At 42.8% G+C, this 20,817-nt stretch overlaps 1 protein-coding gene across 14 annotated transcripts in view; it reads right to left on the bottom strand.

Annotated features, from left to right (window-relative positions):
* inpp4b (inositol polyphosphate-4-phosphatase type II B) overlaps nt 1-20,817 on the bottom strand; it is a 108,095-nt gene that overhangs the window by 24,849 nt on the left and 62,429 nt on the right. For 11 of the 14 annotated variants that reach the window (XM_061275175.1, XM_061275176.1, XM_061275169.1 and 8 more), the window contains one exon: nt 11,994-12,073. In XM_061275175.1, coding sequence (XP_061131159.1) covers nt 11,994-12,073 — 80 coding nt within the window. Of the gene's footprint in view, nt 1-11,993; nt 12,074-14,261; nt 14,407-15,754; nt 16,023-18,808; nt 18,992-20,817 lie in introns of those variants that run through there. The other 3 variants (XM_061275181.1, XM_061275182.1, XM_061275183.1) reach the window with 3 other exon arrangements.

Below are 20,817 nucleotides of genomic sequence, written 5' to 3'. Positions count from 1 at the left end.
CAATCGTCTAATGCAACTTGCAACGCAGGCTCATTTTTGACCCGCAGCCAAACAGCGAGTCAACACCTGGAGGCGGGAGGTACTCGGACGTGAGGAAATTAAAGTTGGCCAACATGATTTGATTTAGCGCTGTTTTAATGCGACATTGTAAAAGAAAGTTATATATATATATATATAAAAAAAAAAAAAAGCTGGAGACGCATTAATTTCCTCACAGACTGGTGTGGCACGCCCTTTCTGGTAGAATATAGTGAGTGTAAAGGTTGTAATAAATGTCCACTCCCCCCCCTCCCTCCTGGGCGTATTTTTTTTATTTTTTTAAAACATCTATTTGGCCCACAATCTGTTTCATGGCAGCACTTCATTACAGACTTTTATAAAAGCGACAGATACAATGTTGCTGAGATGGATGACTCTAGGACGTTAGCACCGCCGGCGGACAAATATTTATCAGGGAAAGGTCTTCAGTGTAACAGCGTTAAGCCACAAGCAGCCATGAAGGCGACATCGCTCATATTTTGTCATGGTGAATTCCGGAAATGATCAAACTATGCCGATACAGAAGTGGAAAGCATCCATTTGAACCAAAATGGCCGACTTTGTTTATTTGTCGTCCTCAGTAGCAGCTAACAAGTAACTGTTTTATTTCTATTTCTTTTTTTGCGTTTCAACATTGCCTTGACGTTATGATCAGAAGATGATTCTCGGTTCTAGTGTCCAACAGCAGCTCGCAGAACGTTGAATAATTAAATTTCACGTTTACAAAAGAGGGGAAATGAATAGACGATGGAGAGGGTGTCAGAAGCAGTTGGAATTAGAATGAGCCAAGGTCAAACAATTTGAAGCATGATCAGCAACACAATTTCTTTTTTTTTTTCTTTTTTTTTAATTCCATGTACCGTTTTTTTCCGTGTATAGTGCGCCCCCATGTATAGTACGCACCCCTAAAAATGGCATGCTGATGCTGGAAAAAAGCTTGTACCCATGTATAATACGCACCCAATTTTTATGAATTTTTAAAAAAAAAAAAATATATATATATATATATATTTTTTTTAAGCCCCAATGATCGTCACACACGCAGGGAGGCAATGGGTCCCATTTTTATAGTCTTTGGTATGGTCTTAACTAGGCTGGATGTAATTTTTTTTGTTGGCGTTGATTTCTCCGACTGCCCGTAAACGCACCACCGCGCTCCGTGCGCATGGAGCGTGTTTGAAGTGAACAGCAGAGAAGAAAGGAACAAGGCAAAGTGTTGTGAAATAAAATATTACCTGTAATACGGATTTAGGTAGAGAACTGAACTCTCGCTCTTTATATAGCTGACGTGTCTTGCTCATCCGTTCTGCGCATCTGTAATGGCGGCCGCCGTATGATATCCGGTTTGCGTGTGTGCGAGAGCGAGAGAGAGCGAGAGAGAGAGCGCGCGAGAGAACGCTCAACCGTAGCGCGCCGCCGACCGCCCAACTGCACCGGGCTGGTCGATTATTGTGACAGAGCCGTCGCTGAAATTTAGAAGATATTTTTAAAGTCCTGATGTACTTTCTAAAATTTAAGTGGACCTCAGTGCGCACTGCGCAGGGAGCTTAATTTGGTGCGGTCGCGCAACCGCAGCGCGCCGGGCGCTCACTGTCGCATTGCTTAAAGAGCGCCTTTGTGTTTTAGGATGAACAGCAGAGACCAAAGGAACAAGGCAAAGTGTTGTGAAATAAAATATTACCTGTAATACGCATTTTGTTATTTGCTGATTGAAACTGCTAATTAAACTGTGAATTGAAACTAATAGGAAGAAAACAACTCTCGCTCTTTATATAGCTGACGTGTCTTGCGCATCCGTTCTGTGCATTTTATTTCACAACACTTTGCCTTTCTTCTCTGCTGTTCACTTCAAACACGCTCCATGCGACCGCAATGCTCTCGTATCAGACGCTTGCTCGATCACCTGCTCGTTTGCTGTCCCGTGCGCGCACGAAGCGCGGTGGTGCGTTTACGGGCAGTCGGAGAAATCAACGCCAACAAAAAAAAATTACATCCAGCCTACTTAAGACCATACCAAAGACTATAAAAATGGGACCCATTGCCTCCCTGCGTGTGTGACGATCATTGGGACTTAAAAAAAAAAAAAAATTAAAAAAAAACTTTTTTTTTTTTTTTTTTTTTGTACCCATGTATAATGCGCACCCCAGATTTTAGGACAATAAATTAGTTAAATTTTGCGCACTATACACGGAAAAAAACGGTAAGTGTCTTTGGGTTATTGAAAAGCGCTATATAAATTGAATGTATTATTATTATTATTAATGCAACTAACGTAAGACGCTGTAATGAAACGCAACCAAACAACGACAGGTAAAATAACAACGTGATGTAACGGGAAGCATCGGAACTCGGAGTAACGTAACAAACCTTAATATATCGTCATGTAACACGACATGATGTAACGTAACAAGCTAATCTAACCTAACGCGTCGCATTGAAACTTTGTGTACCACAGCTTCACACAAGCTGACAAAAAAAAAAAAAAAAGTCCTCCAGGTTAGCATTTCCCGTGACCCTGAAAGGGATGAACGGTAAATCACAGACGGATGCTGCGGCTTTCAGGCCAAGTGCATGAAAAGCCGACACGAGGATATGAAGATCAAAACAACAACCTGCGATAAGTTATGAGGATAAAAAAAAAAGTCCCTGACAGCTTGCCGCGATGCAGCCCAGACGGGAAAGTTGGAGCAGTGCAGGCTAACACCGAAGGGGTGTAACGCTTCGATTCTTGACCCATATAACGCTGCTCGCGTGGGCTAAATATAGCGACGGACGGCTTTCACCGAGGACAGATGCGAGACGCGGCGTAATGCGGCATGCCGGCTTTTGCTCCAGCGAGGATGACCGGAGACGTATGACTCAGCTGTGAAAGAAAAAAAAAAAAAAGCCTGATTGAGTCTAAAAGTCAGATCAACGCGTTGGATAACAGGGTTTATTTTAGTTTCTTTGTGTTCTAATCAGCCCTACTCCCCTTTAAATCAACCAATCAGCTCTCTCCAATCTCAACTGGATCTGAATTGGTCCAATAAAATCAGATCCATCGAGACATTTGGAGTCGATCCAAGACAGAAAGCGGTTTCAGGAGGGCTCCGGGGAATAAAACGTGCAATGTTTCCCGATGTTACCGCCACAATTACAGTCTCGCCCGGGGCGGGGCGGCGCTTCGAGCTAAGTGCCGATCAATGACAATCCAATGAGATGATGGCCGGCGACCTTCACTGCCTCACATCTTCAACACTTAAAGGCTACGCGGGGTTAAACCGAGCTAGCGATGGATGCGACGCGTGAAAATGGGACGTGTGCCGCATTCGGAGAGATGACGAGTCTGTAGTGAGCGGGGAGAGTAAACGTTGCCGCTGATAAGCCACTGAGGCCTCCTAATTATTTATAAACCTAAAAAAAAAAAGCTTTTGATGCTGTAATTGCTCGCGAAAAAAGGAAACAAGCAGCGCAAACACCTAACGCGGTCGCTAACGAGCTAACTGGCAAGTGGAAGCGCGGTAAGGGTCGAGTGTGACGGCTGGCAAATATGAAGAGGAGTCGAAATGAGACGGCGTGCCGATGAAAGCAATTTAGCCGCCGCGTCGGCGCAAATCTAACGCAATCCAAAGACATCGAGGTTGATTTATAGTCAGAGTCGTCTCGTGGTTTGAGCAAAAGGAAACTTATGCTACGTTCGCGTTTGATTTCCTGAAAAGTAACGGCCTTCGAGATGCCAGGAACATTTTGAGAAAACTTCAACAGCCATGTCATCGTCAGTGGGTCTAATGTATGTGTTTTTTTATGTCACCATCCAAAACAATTTGGCGCCTGTAGCAAATATTTATATTTTTGTCAACATCAGAGGCAATTTTACGTGGAGCACCCGGGGAGCTGTCGGGGAAATGTCTTCCAGGAGTGCACACAAGACTCATTCATCACACCTGCGACGCCCCGTCCATAGTCGAACTTGTTTCCCCAAAACAAGTACCGCCACCGCGTGTTTTGACTTCATAAAAAAGCAAGACAACATCGGAGCAAATGACTTTTTATCGACTAGCGTTTCCAAGGGCCGAGCATCTTGATAAAGGGTTTTAATATGTGCTCGTGCTTTACAAGCGGCCGCCCGCGTTTGCCTTGTTGTTGTGCTTGGGCTTTTATTGTGCACGGGAGGCACGGGGATAAGATTGCAACAACGTCGGCCAGTCGCTGCTCTTTTTATTGAGCTGCTCGCTCATCAGCATACGCTCAAACACAGCTAATCCCATTAATCGAGGAACAACGGCTCGGCCATACTTACAAATAGACTATTGATTCACCTGAAGTGAGACACTTTTGGAAGAGTGAGTATTAGGGAGGAGTGACTGGAGGAGGGGTCAGCGGTCAATGTTGGTTGAGCGACTGCGAACATGACGGCTAGCGCACAAAGCTAACGTAGCAGTTTGCATGCCAAGCGGGTTTGCGAGAAGCATTTGAGAATTGGGGGAAATAATGTGCTCACACACACACCATGACATACTGTGCTAACACACTCAGTAGGTCCCATTATCCACAGGGACGCTGAGGAGAAATAAAACCCGGCTTCAACCAAGCTGTTAAGGTGAGAAATGACAAAGAGTGTGAAAAATCACAGAAAGCATGAGGCATCCAAATCACAACAGCGAGCTTGAATACCAAAACGGCCTTTTATGCTTTCAGTGCAGTCCGGCTTGACAGCATGGCTGATGAAACCGAAATATAGTCGAGTCACCATCGATTACATAATGCAGTGGAGAGCATTAAACAAACCCTGGAAACTTTTTAATCACAAATGACAGTCGTATAAAAAAAAAATGGAAGCTAGCATGAGATGGGAGCGAGCACGAGAGCAGCTAATGTAGCATTCTACTTAACTGCTCTGTCAAATATATCACAATAAGTTGGTTTATACCAACTTTTAAGTTGGTTTATACCAACTTTGTTTCTGCTTCTTCCCTGATGCAGTTTAACATTTGTGTTAAGTGCCAGGACACGTTTTTGTTTGCTATCGTGTGACGCTAGCATGTTATTCAGTCGAAACACAGTCTTCTGTTTAATATGGAATATGAATTAAACAGGCAAAAGAAAATCCTTAGTTCACATTTCCCGTAACAAAATTCCCAAATTCATGGAGAAATTTCCAAAGTATGTAAATACTCTGTAAATAAATACGGTAACTACCTAAGCGACCAACGGACAAGAGATAAAAACTTCACCTCTAACCTTGCGATGTCGCCACTTGGTGGAGGTAATTGCAACGTCGTAAAGTAGCGCACTACGATGCGGCGTGGCCCAAACATCAGATAAGAAAGCCGGCCAGTCTCGGGCCGAGTCTCCCCCGAGGGGACCTCGTCTCTCTGTCACTTGCGGGAACACGATAAGAAAGGTCAGTCGTAGCTGCATGCGCCTTTTTGAAAATCGGGTTACAGACGGCGGGGTGCGGAGCTTCCTCTCTTAACGGCTTGGCTGTTATCACTATAGACAAGGCGGCTCATCAGCATTCCGCAAAGGCTCCTTCTGGATGTCTTACGGGAAAAATACAACCTGGTATGGGAACAGAGACTTTATGCAAATAGTCTTGTGTACGCGGTGATAACAATGGAAGAACTGTTTTTGCCTCGCCAGTAGGCAAGATTTCCTGAAGGGACAATTTACGCCACATTTTGTCGGAAAAATTAGAAACAAACTCATTAAGCGTATTGGTCACGTCCATGCAATTGCATTTGTGTACGTGGCTAAAACAAATAGCCACAGGCGATTCTCTGACGCTACAATTCATACCAAACCAAATGACAAAGCACAAGAATATATTGCCAAAATGGGAACATGTGCATATGAATGAATAATGCCGAAGCTTTCTTTTTTTTTTTTGCCAACGACGCAAACGCGGCTACCCAGACCTCGGCGACAGCTGCGACAAATGGAAATGAGGAAATTCCAAGCATTACCCAATAAGACCCCAAACTGAGTCATTACGATGCCATGAGTCACAGCGCGCCTATAAATATGCAGCATTCTGCAATTAAGACACGATAACAAACGTTAGAATAGCTCTCAGTGGTTTGCAGAATTCCCCCAAAGCCAATTCAAAAAATAAAATAATAAATTAAAATCTGGATCAGAATCCATTGCCAACGTGCAACAAGACTCCCTTAAGTACAAAAATACTCCCGTTTATTCCCTCAGTGACACACTGACATGATTTCAGCAATGTAAATAACGACTTCTAATTAAGAAGTACATCTAAGTAACGACGTCTCATTATGTGATCAGCTCAGCGTATGAAAAGAAATGGAGAGCAACAGCTACGGAGGTTGTTGCAATACTTGGGAAGGCGTCGCCCGCTTTTTTTTTTTATTTTTTACCCGATTGCAAAATCCTTTCAGTCACAAGTGTTTACTCAACACACGCTTGCAGCACAAACACACTTAATGCGCTCTAAATGGAGGATATACATTAGCACGAAAATGGGACACTCCCGACGGCTCTCTCGCGCATCATTGTGACAAAAAAATGACCGAATTAAAAGCAAAATATTTGGTCTAATCTCATTTCTTTGTATGTTTACCAATCCCGGAGAGGTCTAATGTCCTTGTCGTGTTTCAAAAAGCTAATGAGACATATTTGAGTCCAAAATATACGTTTATTGTCCCCGCTGCGCTGTCGTCCTCTTTCAAGCGGTTAATTTAATTGGCCGCATTGTGCGATCCCCGCTGCTGCATCTTGCCGTTTGTTCCGTAATTACAACAAGAGACCTTCGCACAAATGTTGTCATTTAAAATCTTAGCCCGAGTGGAGGATAATGAGCACAGTGCCGCAGTTATGTTACAAAAACACTGGGTGGTTGTTTGTGTACACAACAGATATTTTGCTGTAATCACCAAGGTGGCCTAATGTCTATTTGTAAGGTTGTCCTTGACTTCTGATCATATTTTCTCTTTGTATATGCTCAGTTCAAATTCATCAGTGTGGAGTTACAATATTGAGTTTAAGGCTCAAAAGCTAATAAAAAAGAAATAATGACATTGCAGGAATGATAAAAAGTCCAAAGAAATTGCCGAGATGAGAAATAATATCGGTAAAAGGCATAAGAGACAGTTTTATTACACTGGACGTCTCCCGGGCTTGTTTTTTATTGAACTAAAGAGCCGTGACCTGCAGTACAGAGCGAAATCTCCGACGCTAAGCGGCACATTTTGCTGCAGGATGACTCGATTGTCCGACAATTGCAGTGGACCATGGCGGAATTCAAGACTTAATGTAAAAAGAACAGAGACTAAGCTTTTTTGACACCCGATACTACATTTGGTTCTTAATGTTTCAAAATATAAACCATTTAAAAGTTTTACACCACAAGCGGCGTCGCCACCTACTGGCCTGGCATGCATATTGCAACATTTTGCAATCTTGTCAACCACTTTTTTTTTTGTTAATTTGTAGCCATGCCCACGGACTAGCATATTTTGACACCCGATACTACATTTTGTTCTTAATGTTTCAAAATATAAACCATTTGACGGTTTTCCACCATAAGAGACATCGCCACCTACTGGCCTGGCATGGATATTGCAACAATTTGCAGTCTGTCAACCATTTGTACCAAATTTGTAGCCATGCCCACGAGCTAGCTAGCATATGCGCACAAAAGCGCCATGTGGTAATAGATTCGCACAACGTACATCACGGAGAAAAAGAGTGCCACTTGGTTGGCTCGGAATAAATGCACATATGGCCTCCGCACTTCCTGGCTCTTTCTCCTTCAATGCTAAATTGCTTCATCCCTGCACTGTTCTTCTGCATAATCTGTCAGATCCCTCCGGCACCGGAGCTCACCGACAGCATATGAGAATAACTAACTCGGCCAGAGCTGCACTTAGGTGACATCCGAAGGGAAAGAATAGGAAAAATTACCCCGACAAGCTACATTAATTACCCGCTATGAGTGATTACGATTGGGCCGAACGGAACGGGGCGCCGTGATGAAGAGCTTTCAAAGAGAACAGCCTTATTAAAGCAGGTGCTGGGGATATTGTGGGATCCATTTGGACCAGTCAATCATTCATTAGGTTCTTCCTCGAGCTCCATTTGCCGCGATGGGGACAAAACATTGAAAACATTTTAGAAATGGAGCAAAATCGTCAAGGGATGACAGCAGAATCGTAACAACAAATTGTGCGAGATGTAGTTTTGTTTGAGCGGCTTAAAAAAAAAAATGGCACTGCGGTTGGCGTTCTTTTATTTAGCTCCGCCCTTTTGACTCCCATTTCAAATATGCGCACATAGGGTGGGGAAGTCACCCGTAATATCCTGCCTTGCTGTTCAATGTTTCTAAAGGTTTGTGCTCGTTTCGGGGATTAGAATGGGTTATCGTGTTGGTAGGGATGGCGGGCTGCTGCTGGCCTCTTCGGCGGTTCAATCCGGTCGGTTTAAGAAAAAGAAGGAACTGCTGTTGTGCATTTTGTCCACTGGAGGGTGCACTAACGGCGACGAACATTCGGAAATTGGCTTGACTAAAAGATGTCAAGCTTTAAAATGAATGGAAAATATTTCAAGAGACTGACAATGGTCAAATATCAGTTAACAGCTTTAACGTAAAAGAGGTGGAACCTTTTTTTGTTTTCCTTTCACGCGCTGCCACAATTTGTATGCACTTTCTTTTTGAATGTATTCTTTTTTTGTGCGTTTACAGCGCTTGGGCTTGAAACAGCACGTCCTTCTCTCAACAGGTCAAAGATCCTCTCTGCAATTATGACTCCTACAGACAATATTTATCCCCCTTTGACTTTTCTCTACTTCGACTGTCATTGCCATTCGTGTCACGTAAAAAGCGAGCGGCTCTTTAAATGTACAATTAAAAAGTGTGAATGAACACGACCCCCGTGAGGGGGGGGGGGGGGGGGATTGGGATCGTTTAATTAACCAGACTGCTTTGGTTTTCCGAGTATGTGCCCAGGTCTTTGTGATTTAATAAAAGAAGAGAGTGTTGTTGACAATAATGAATGCAGATTATATAAGTAAACATCACTGCTGGGTTCCTCTACCTTTGACTTTATGGTAAACTCAAAGTGCCTTGATTGGGTTATTGGGCTATATTTATAAACCATTATTTTTTTTTAAACTGAGCTGGTGTGCCATTTCTGTCAAAATATTGAAAGAGGTGCGCAGCTTGAAATATGAAATCAATTTCCATCCCTTGTGTAGGTTAATTGGACAGTCTTGGCGAGGGAATCAAGTTTGCGGGTGCACAAACTCACAAACAAAATTTATTGGCAATAATAATATTGGAGTCTTTGTGAGAGGAGTAGAGGGGAGGGGGCTGTTTTTCATCCACAGTGTGAATGATTTGACTTGAGTTTCGGATTAACTCCCCGCCCTGCAAAACGATAAGCACAAGTATACTAACGCTGGATCAGACGGCGGTACATCTTCAGGCTTTTAGGCATGATCAGCCACGGCGGATTCTGTGCCGAGTGAGGATGAACGAGAGTTATGGCGCCGCAATAGCAGGTTAAACTTTGGACGAGACGTTCGGACCCAACGGGGGGGAGATGAATGGACCGTGGCGAAAGGCGGCAGACGCAGTGGTCTGTGATAATGTGGCCTCGCTGTGAGACACACACACACACACACACACACACACACACACACACACACTTGAACGGTATTAAAATTCACATCCAAATCAAATGTTAAACTGCGCAAGTGGGTCACGGAGAGCCCTCCGCTTGAGAGATAAGAGTGCAATTCTCGATGCATGGCACCGAGGGGGTACAGCGGTTTTGACTTTCATAATTTTGGGAAACTGTGCCACGTTGAACGCGTGCCAACGGCCTGCCGCACATTATGGGCAGCCAGTCGAAATTCACATGAGGGATTTATAAGATAGTGAAACCCACATTCATATATATACAAGTATGTGTGTGTGTGCGCATATATATATATGTATATATGTATATATACATATATATATACATATATATATGCGCACACACACACACACACACACACACACACACGCACGCACACGCACACACACACACACACACACACACTCACATACCAATAGCAATCCGCCATCACTGTGGGCTATCTTTGCCTTTCCCCTGCGGGTTTCCACACACACACAATAGGATAATACATGCAAAATGCTGGCGAAATCTCGGTGTGAAACTCCCCTGAGCTGCCATGAATATGCGGACAGGGCTGTGAGAGAGAAAAAAAAACAACCAGCAGCAACCACAAAAAGGGAAACGATCATCCTCCTGAAGGAACGCAGCTTCAGACGAGAGGCCGAGTCTGCGCCCTGGGACTCATTTGCTCAAAACGGACGCTAATGTCTATTTGATGCACACAATTTTGGACACGAGCTGAGCTCCGACCATTTCGACGCCATCACCGCAGAGAGGCGAAAGACGTCATTTCCCTCCCGTGTGCAAACACAACATGCATTATTGAGCGCGCTCTCCCATTGTCTTCACGCTGGGAGTGAAGCATGTCATATTTGTCCCAAGCAATGTCTATCATTTTTTAAAGTGACAATTTGTAATCTTAGTAACGACGCAAAGTCGATGCAAAAAGTGTCTTCGTTGGCCACGTCAAACGGTGTGGTGGGCCGTATCTGGACCCCGAGCCTTGAGTTTAACACCTATGAATAAAATCAGGGGTGCATCACAGCAGCATCCGCAAGGGGAGATCTTGGACTTTACCTACCAATGTCACGATGCCAGTGAGTCTATTTCGGTTTCCGCAATGTCAACCACGACGCAACTATGCATTTTAATAAAAATGAGGGGCGCCGATAAGATTGTCCGGGAAAAGTCACCTTCACTTTCATTTTCACAGTGTTGTTGGTCTTAACGTTTTCTATTTGAAGATTTGAGATTGTGATGTCAGCTAAGAATGAAGTATGGACATATACTTTTAAGTGTCAACACACAAAAAGCAATTTTCTTCCTACATATGCTCCACACCAGGGGAAAACTTGAACTTATGAAGCAGTGCCGGTCCAAATGGTACCGCTGAAAGGATTCAATCAAGCCGCCCTTCAGTGCCTTTGCTGAGCGGCGCTATCACCTCCACGTAACTTTGCATTTAGAGCACCGTCTCGAAGCGAGTCCTCGGCTCGGCCAGCTGAGCCAACGTGAACCGTGACTCGCATGCGCTCATCCGTGGGTCAAACAACCGCCGATGACTCATCAAAGGAAAAAGTCGCATCTTTTGAAAAGGGTCCTAATTTTTATTCACACATATATATATATTTATAAATTTTAATTATATTCAATATATACATATACAAATTTAAATGATATTAAATATAAGATTTTAATATGTATATAAATTTAAATTATATTTAATATAATATTATATTTAACATAATATTATATATATCTTTTTTTTACGCTATTAAAGTGAAAGCCATCTGTGCAATTTTAATATGAGTACAATCGGGGGCGGGCTCTTTATAGAGTCATTTGTGCGACGGCTACAATTATATCCCGTATTCCCACTCCGCTAGACGAAAAATGAAAAGCGGAACAAAGGAGAGAAAATGACCAAAGGAGCTCTATTTTCCCCACTGCACGTGGTCCGACAATACAAATGGGAGTGAAATCCTATCAGATGACAGATAAATTTAAAACCATCCACAGTTCGCCATGGAGCGTGCCTGCTAAAAAAAAAAAAAAAGAAAGCTACCAGGAATTGTTCATAATCAAGCACACAACTGCTCTTAGCTGGAGTTGCGTCGTCTTAACAGTTGCCATAGTAACCTCTGTCAACCTCCCAATTTCCGTTGAAGCTTTTAGCCATGAGTCTCGGATGATCGAACGTAACGATTCAGCGAAATCACGACCACGCTCGAGTTTTCAGTCGATGTTATAAGTCACAGGCCAGTCACGGCAAAGTGGAAAGTGCCAACCCGTTTTACGCTTAAATAAAAGTGACAAAGATGTGCTTACCTGAGACTCAAGGACAGCCGTTCATCTTTGGCCCGAAGCAGATCGGCCACCGAAAACGTGGCACCGCCAAGGAAACGGCCCTGTATGAACGAGACGGACAACAAAATGGATACGTCACATCTGATCATTAGTTTTCTCCGCAGTGTTCCGACTCGCCCGGACACAAACTATCTTGCCGCGAGCGTGATGCAGACGCCTCACAAGTGGGTCAAGAAAAGAAGCATGAGGCACCAGCCCATCAATAACCAAGTGGGCTGAGACATATTTTGAGGAAGTTGAAAAACAAAACACTCGACCATATAAAAAGCCTTGGCCTAATGGTGCCAAAGACGCTAAGCAGTAATTAACAGCGGACACAAAGGTGAATACAAAACAGCCTAATTAAAACATGGCGGCAAGTCCTGACATATTTCCTGAAGAATAAACTGGCTTCTATTCAACAAAACCTTTCCAAATATACAATTGTCATTACAAATAAGCCGCTATTGAGTTTTTCCCAATTCATTAATACACGAGACGCAACTTCCCCTGCCAATTAAAAAGACAATTGTCAATTAAGTGACTCTTGTCTTGGCAGCATTCTGTCCTCGGCAACAGGGAGGCATTAAATCTTGAAATGGTGGAACTTCACCCTGAAAATAAAAATTGTTGATAACTTATTAAATAGCTATGTCAACAAGCTAGCTAAGTAACAAATGAACCTTTTAGCATCTAATTGTGAGGCACATGTAGTTTATTAAGGGAACTTTACACAAGCTTGTAATAAAGGTTTCTATTAAATTGCTCTGGCATATCAACAGTAGCGTGACACCAACTTCATTTGTGGTTACTGTGCGGCTTTTACTCTTGATTCTGGCTTGCTTCCTGAAACTTAATGCTCTCCGTGTCTCTCTTGTGCTCAGCAAATGTGCATCAGATAAAAAAAAGAAAAAAAAAGAAAAAAAAACTTGTCCTGTCTGCTGACCTTTTCTTTCAATCATTTCCTCCTTGAGCTTTTTTCCGGCTTCCTTTCAACACACACACGCTTAAGGCTGAAAAAGTGGCCGCACGTAAATAAATGGCTGGAGGAAAAAGGTCAGTCAACAACTGGGAAAAGAATAAAACAGGAGTCTTTGAGGTTTTTCATCAAAGCTACTAATTACTCGTGAATTTTACTTGCCAGCAAATGACCTAAATATCAAACCAGGAAAACAGCGAACTACATAGGTAGCTAATTATCCCTTTAGCCACTAAGCCAACTAACTAGCCATTAAATGAGCTCTTCATCGAGTCACATGGCAAACTAAACTAACAAATTTACTAATAACTATGAATAAATCAGAACTAGCAACAAATCCAAATGGCCACTTCACTAATTTATTAGGAACTAAAGAACTTACAAAATATCTGAGCCACCTAGCAAAGTAAATACCTAGCTAACTTACTACCGTTTTTTTCCGTGTATAATGCGCCCCCATGTATAATACGCACCCTAAAAATGGCATGTTGATGCTGGAAAAAAGCCTGTACCCATGTATAATACGCACCCAAATTTTGACTCCTACTTAAGTCCGTAAACGTAAAATTATTTCGGAAAAAAGATCATCTTTGGGAACAACTGGATGTTATTCTGCCGGTCAGTATCACTGCGCATGCGCTAGCAAACTCGATAGCGAAGGAATGTTTCGGATTTGCGTAGGGTACCTTGTGACAGCAAACGAGCAGGTGATGCAGCAAGCGTCTGATACGAGAGCATTGTGTTCGTATGGAGTGTGTTTGAAGTGAACAGCAGAGAAGAAGCGCATCTGTAATGGCGGCCTCCGTACGATATTCGGATTAAAGAAAAAAAATTGTACCCATGTATTATGCGCACCCCAGATTTTAGGACAATAAATTAGTTAAATTTTGCGCATTATACATGGAAAAAACGGTAATTAGCAATTCCTCAACTGGGCAGCTAAGTAAAAAAATAAAATAAAAACGAGTCACTGACCAAAGTTAATAGCTAGCAATTGTACTAACTAGCCACTAAGTGACAAAGAAAATTACTTTGAATGTGTATCCACTGAGTCAAAGCTCTGTGGGGTATTTATAAAAAAACACGACAAACAAAAACAATGAGAGTGCTTGAGATTTGCCACACAGTGATCATGACAGGTGCTACATGGTGATTCTAAACAAGCCTTTTGAGAGTGTTTCTCTTCCTGGTGCCAGCCCCAACGTGGCCCCAGCTCAGCCCCACCAGGCCATAACACTGGAACATTACAGCCCAGCGTAGCCATTACTTACAAGTCCATCTTGGAAATCCATTCGGTGGCATCTTTTTATGGCCGTTCGCCGTGAATGCTTTAAAAGTAATGAAGCTCCAGAGACTGTCCCTCACAGGTGGGAGATCAAAATGGCCAGACGGGCGGGGAAATGAGGAAGATAGAGGCTGAGAGGAGAAAGGAAAGAAAGCGCAGAGGAAGACAAATGGCGCTCCGGTGCAGGATCAAGGAGGATTGATTATGATGCTCCTGATCTATCTTTGCACCTGTGACCAATAGAACACAACCGCTTCCGTTTGAAGGACACGAGCACATTTGAAAAGCTAATGTAAGACTAACTAACTAGCATCAAGCCACTAATTCATCCCACCCACATGAAAATCTAAAAAAAAATAACCTCTTGCCTCTAGTGAAGGTAATTCCGGACCAAAATATAAAAATGAATGAAAACTACAAGTTTAGATTCGAACTAAGCCCAAGTTCTAACACTTGACAGAAGTTAATGGTCTGACTGGAGATCTATTGATTCCACTAACTACACGCCCAAACTATCCATCCATCATCCCTTCTCACCTCATCAGTCTTCTTGTGAAGGACAAGCGTTCAAACCGGGCTAGCGCGTGGCTTGAAACAACATCAGAGGCAGCATGTGATTCTTATTTATGAATTATGAGCACATTCATACCAGGAAGTGTCAGCGGCGTTGTCTGCACTAATAAAGCGCCCCTTCCTTCACTGCAAACAAGGACGAGCTGGCTTGGCCTCATTAAGTCGTTAGAAACGTGGGGGAAAATGCACATACAGGCTAACGAGTAATGGTTTGGACAGTGCTGATTAAAAATAAGCTAATGTTGCAGTGGAGAAGAAAGAAGACAACTGTTAACCAGGTGTGCCTCCATCTGGTGTGCATGACATGGCCCCAAGGGGGCAGTATAATACAGTCATGCGCACATATTTTCAGAACAAGGTTTTCTGAGCCCTGATTGGTTGTGATGTCATTTTCAGTCGACGGCAAGTGGCAAAATGGCCGCCCTGGGATGGATTAAACCAGGCGAATTTTGCTGCTTAACTCATAGTCTGCAAATATAAAATTAATTAGAATGCCGTGTTGAGACAAGCGAGGGCAAAAACAACATATTGATGTCAAGACGATTTTGGGTTTAACGTCCACTTTAATGCGGGCATGTCTGTATTATATTAAGTAGTTTAAAGTCATTTTTATTTGCTTGTCGCACCATCGTGGGTCCATATATGAAGGTCTGCACTTTTTATAAATGATATGACAATTTAATGAAAATTATTTTGTGGCCGATAAGCTAAGGCTCGCGTACCCCCAGGGGTCCGGAGACCCCAGTGTGAGAACCACTTGTCTGAAAGCAACACCATGAGAGTGGAAACAGGAGTATAGAACATTCCATACGTACATATATTGAAAAATTGTTCATTTTCCACACAAATCTGCACATGTACAATCAAAACAATGAAAAGGTCCACGCACGGAGCAAACTGACTTACGGGGATGTTGCACACAAGCCCAGCTGCAGCCACCAAGCCAAAAAGACCATAGAGCGGAGAGGTCACAAGAAAGACAGAGAAAGACACCCTGCAACCCTTTTCTTGTTTTTAAGATAAGATCCCCGGACTGGTATGCCCTGTGTTGGTCCTCAGCGAGATTAAATCCACATGCCGAGGTCAAGGTAGAAGCAACAGGCACAAAGCGGACGGACGCTCGCAGCAGACGCCTCCGCTGCGAGTGAACGCCAAACCGTTGACAGAGCGAGCGAGCGAGAGAGCGAGCGAGGAGGGAGGGACGAGCAACGGTGGGACAGCGAGAGGGAGGGAGGGATGAAGAAAATCACAGAAGAGGAAGACGAGACAGGCAGGAAGGAAGGGAGGCGAGAGACTGAGAGAGAGCGAAAGAAGGACACAGGGCGAGTGAAGGGCTTGTGACTCACACGGCGGACAGAAAAAGAATCGCCTGCTACGCCTGTGCACATGGAGGGGCAGCGTGATGTCAATATTTCTATGTTTGTTAACAACTGTAGGTTTACCACAGCAAAGGCGAGGTGATGGGTCGATTTTTTTGTCAACATGGTGTTGATGTTTCTTTGCTGAAGGGTTGGACGGCTAACAAATTGCTTTGGTGCAAAGTTTGCAAAGGAGTGGGGGCATCGAAAGGACAGAGGAAGGTGGCAGGAACAGCAACACATCAACATACGATGGCAAAAAAAAAAATCCACAAGAGCCTCCATGATGAAAGCAGAACAGGCACAGCGGGCCGCTGACACAACAACAGCACAATGGGTGACAGCGAGCGAGCAAGCTCGGCTTGAACCCGTCTACGCTGGCATGTTGGATTAGCGAGTAATTCCGTCGGAACAAAAGCTGCGGCCGGCGCGCGGGCCCTTATCACCCCACGCAGGTACACAAGGCAGACGTTGAAACGCATTTCCACAATCACTTAGCAGAACCCAACACTCGAGTCAAAGCTCTCGCCATAGACTCAATGCGTTCTTATTGGCCATGGCGAAGTGACCCTCAAATACTCGTTGAGGTGCCAATGACGCCATATGCCAAGAATGAGTGGAAACCCACTTAAAGGAGCTGAAGTGCGTTGAAAACTGGAGAGGCGACCATTAGAGCGAAGACCTCCAACCCAGGCTGAAAACACCAACTTGACACTTTTGATATCTAACCAATGGTCACGGATAAAACGTCATCAGCATTGAAATATTTTCAATGAGGCACTGAAACGGATATTTGTGCATGTGATGATGTTTTTTATCATCTGTATCAAGACTTGTTTGTTCTTGTTCATTGAGTTTCTGTTTTTATGGTGATTTTCTTTAAATACATTACATCGCCATATCCGTGATGTACGATATTTTCCAGTGTAATCTCTTTGGAGTGAATCAAAGGCGCGGTAAAAATGGAAAGATTGTTCAAATGTGACATAAACGAGGAACAAATGAATGCCTCCTGGGTTTGTGTGAGGCTTTCTTTTTTGGACCGTGGAAAACTTTAATCTTTTCCAGCATTTAGTGCGATTATCCCGTGTTGAATCGTGGAAGCCCGCTTTTAATTGCCGTGACTCAAGCCCCCCCCCCCCCTCCCGTCCGCACACTCGAATAATTTGGCGATAACTCTTATCTGGCATCCGATTCCAATACGGGTGCAAATTAGCGCGAGGATACATGCGGTACCGAAGATAAATTCTAAAGCCGACAGCGGGGAACAACAATTGTGGAAGCAGGAGGGGGAGGTGGGGGTCAATTTGTGTTTTTATTAAGAGCTAGATCAATACTTTAATATCACGGCAATATTAAAATCTCGGCATAAATTTGCTCAATAATCTTAGTAGTAATCTCATTATACTAAATTACGCTAGCTCGAATCCTAACACATAATGCTAAATGGCATTGACGAACTAATTAGCATCAATATAATCCTTCAAACAACTATTAGCAAAATGATTTCTGAAAATGAGTTTGAGTTTAGATTCTGAGGTAATATAGTTTTTTTGTGTGTAGGGGAAAAATGCTTTTGATTAAAAAGAAATCTGGTAAAACACATTTTAAAAAATGCCTTCAAATTTGAGTAAAACAATATAACTGAATTATCTCTTAACACATCACCTTGCCACTCAGAGAAGTCTTTCTCTGACTGATGAGTTTCATAAGCTGGTACAGACCAAAATTCCCAGAGGTTCTCAGAATTGGTGCATCAGAATTGCCGTGACATTTCAAGCACCGTCTCTTGCTCTAACTTGTCGTAAATTGCGTAAATGGAACAGTGGAAAGGGTGAGAAAAAATATTTTTTCTCTGGATTTTGCGGTTAAGGAGAATTTTGTAGGCTTTTTAAGTGCTCATCATTGTTTTCAAGAGGAATACACAAAGATGATGACAAATTTGTTAAATTGCTTTTTTTGAAGTAATTTCAGTTCATTCACATTTTGCCTTCCTCATTGTAAAATCTGGCCTTACTCATTATTTCTACGACTCTAAAATCCACAAGGCCAGAGCCAGTTTCCCTTAGCAACATGAAATTTAGTGATCAATAATACAGTAACCAGGGCCACAAAATAAATCTTGTTTTGAAAGCTACCATTGTCGTTTGAAGTGGTCATGTTTGCATTGTTCAATGTCAAACCAAACCTCGCGTGGTTAGAAAATAAAAGACGAACGACTACGCATCAATCGAGTTTCTATGAGTGCTAAAATGAAAAGAGAATGTTCCCAAAGATTAATTTGTGAGAAAAAAAAGGAATAAAACATCTTTTTTCATATATCCTCAGTAGGTCAAAGCAAGATAAATTCAAAACAATCAGATTACAATGGCGCAAAACCGCTCATGGGATAATCCCCAGATGAATCGGTTTGGTTGCGAAACACACTCACCCTAACCCTAAAGGAAAACCGTTTCCAAACTGAGGGTCGGGGCCCAAAATAGGATCCATAAGCAATATTAATTACGTACAGCAGCATATATTTGTTTTAGCAAGGCTGAAACACTCAGCCGGAAAGCTAATGTATATTTCATTTTCTCTGACTACTTCACTAAATACTCACTCGATATCACCAGGAGGAACTCCTTTATAGATTCCTCCTCAGATGGGAAGTTGCTAGCAGTGCCGGCGCTGCGTACAATCTACTCAACATGGAACGGCAGGCAAGTTAAATATCTATCTCTGTCTCCTTAGGAGAGGGGCTGAGATGGTGAGACGTTCCCCTGCTTGCCTGCGCAGACATTCTTTAGCTTGTCAGTGCTTGCCTCGAGCACAATGTTAGGGGAAAAAGGAACTCAGTAGTGAAGCAGGCCCTTTGCCCGGGTTGTTAGTAAATGTGAACCCACCCCTCTCCCCAAAATAGTCAAAAGGGTGAAAAAAAAAAATCTGTGTCCAGGCTGAACAATTTACGTATTTTTGCCAATATTGTTTTGGCAGCCATTTTGGTTTTAGTATTTGTATTTTGGACGAAAATACTTTAAGTCACATTTTAGTCATTTCTACATGTGATTTTAGGTCAATTAAAGTTGACGGCTAGAAAATTCAAGTTTTGTTTTAGGAAAAAGGATTGATTTGTGTTGATTATTAAAATCATGTTGCCAGAATGTGTGCCATTTTGACATGCAGAATAGCAACAGGTCTAAAATGCTACAAATGTTTCAGATAGTCACTCAAACATGAGTTACTATGACAACGCATTACACTTGCTGCCTGGCCGCACAAGAATAAAACCCAAGCTAATGAACTGAGCTAGTAGTCAGAAGCGAGCAAGTTTAGCTTGCAGCCAGTTTAGTCTTTGACCTAACCTGTGTTTTCATAAACGTCAAAGATTAACCTTCTATTTTCCAGACGACGGATTGTCACAATTAAGGAAATTTGGTCTCTCGTACATAATTCCCTTAAGAAAGAATTTAATTAACATAACACGCATAAACATTAAAACACTCGATCATAGCATTTGTTTTCCGACGCAAGCAAACATGTTTTTGGAAACATAAAAGATGAGCTAATTAACAAACTAATGTGATAAAAAAAATAACAGCGCCTCTGGCCCTCCCTTACCCGCTTAATTACTCACAACTCGGTTTTCGTAATCAGCAGTATTGAATTGATGTCCATCCAAGCGCCGGATGATGCGAGACCTTTGAGACGCATATGCGAGGCTACTCGAAGACTATTATGGAAGTCTTTTGACGAGACTAAATAGAAAATCTAATTCCCAGTAGTTAGGAGCAGGCCTCGGTGAAGGATATGGACTCCTGATACCTGGCCGCACGCTCTTCTTTGCTCCATAAACTTTAATGTTAAAACCCAGTGCAGACTAGGTGATAAAAATCAAGACACCCTTTGTTCTTAGTCGGCAAACATGACTTGGCAGCGAGAACGAAAGACAATAGAGACTCCGTCCAATCCCTGGCTATTGATTCGAATGTCGTTTGTTTTAAAAATAAAAGTTTCTTCGATAAAGTTGTACAACTGCTCCGTCAGCAGATCGGCTGGATGTATCCGTGTTCGTACGCTTCGAGACGCAACCCGCATGTGCAACAATTTATTTTGAGAAAACGGCATATTTTCCAAACATGTAACAATATAAGCTTCGAGGAACCCAACGAAGGATATAAGGGTGTGTCTTGTCTTCTGTGAACATTTACATTTTCCTACTGAGGCATCAAGTTGACTCCCTAACAAACAAACAAAAAATATCCCACATGAACACAAGCCTTGAAAACATTCTCCTCTTCATTATGTTTATTGCTTGGGTTCCCGCAAAACCACAAACCAGCACTGGATGAAAGTGCAAAACACATGTTAACCATTTTAAAAAGAACTCCAAAGAGTCGTGGCGTATTATTTGGCTGGCTTTTGCTTTTAGTGGATAACTCTGAAATGGAGGGTGAAAAAAAAGCATACAGTACTTAGAGTACTAGCGATATTTCAGTGACCCCCAAAAAAAAAAATCTTTCTGGTGGAAGAGGTTGTTCCAGCAATCAGGAAGTGTCAGATGCTCAGGCTATTGTGAGCACGTGTGCGTTGTAATGAGACAAGTGCTATCCTGGCCAGCACAGCTCAAAA

Source organism: Syngnathus typhle, linkage group LG3 (assembly GCF_033458585.1).
Source record: "Syngnathus typhle isolate RoL2023-S1 ecotype Sweden linkage group LG3, RoL_Styp_1.0, whole genome shotgun sequence".
Classification (NCBI taxonomy): Eukaryota; Metazoa; Chordata; class Actinopteri; order Syngnathiformes; family Syngnathidae; genus Syngnathus; species Syngnathus typhle.
The sequence above is the reverse complement of the archived record's forward strand: the minus strand, read 5'-3'. Positions and strand labels throughout refer to the sequence as shown.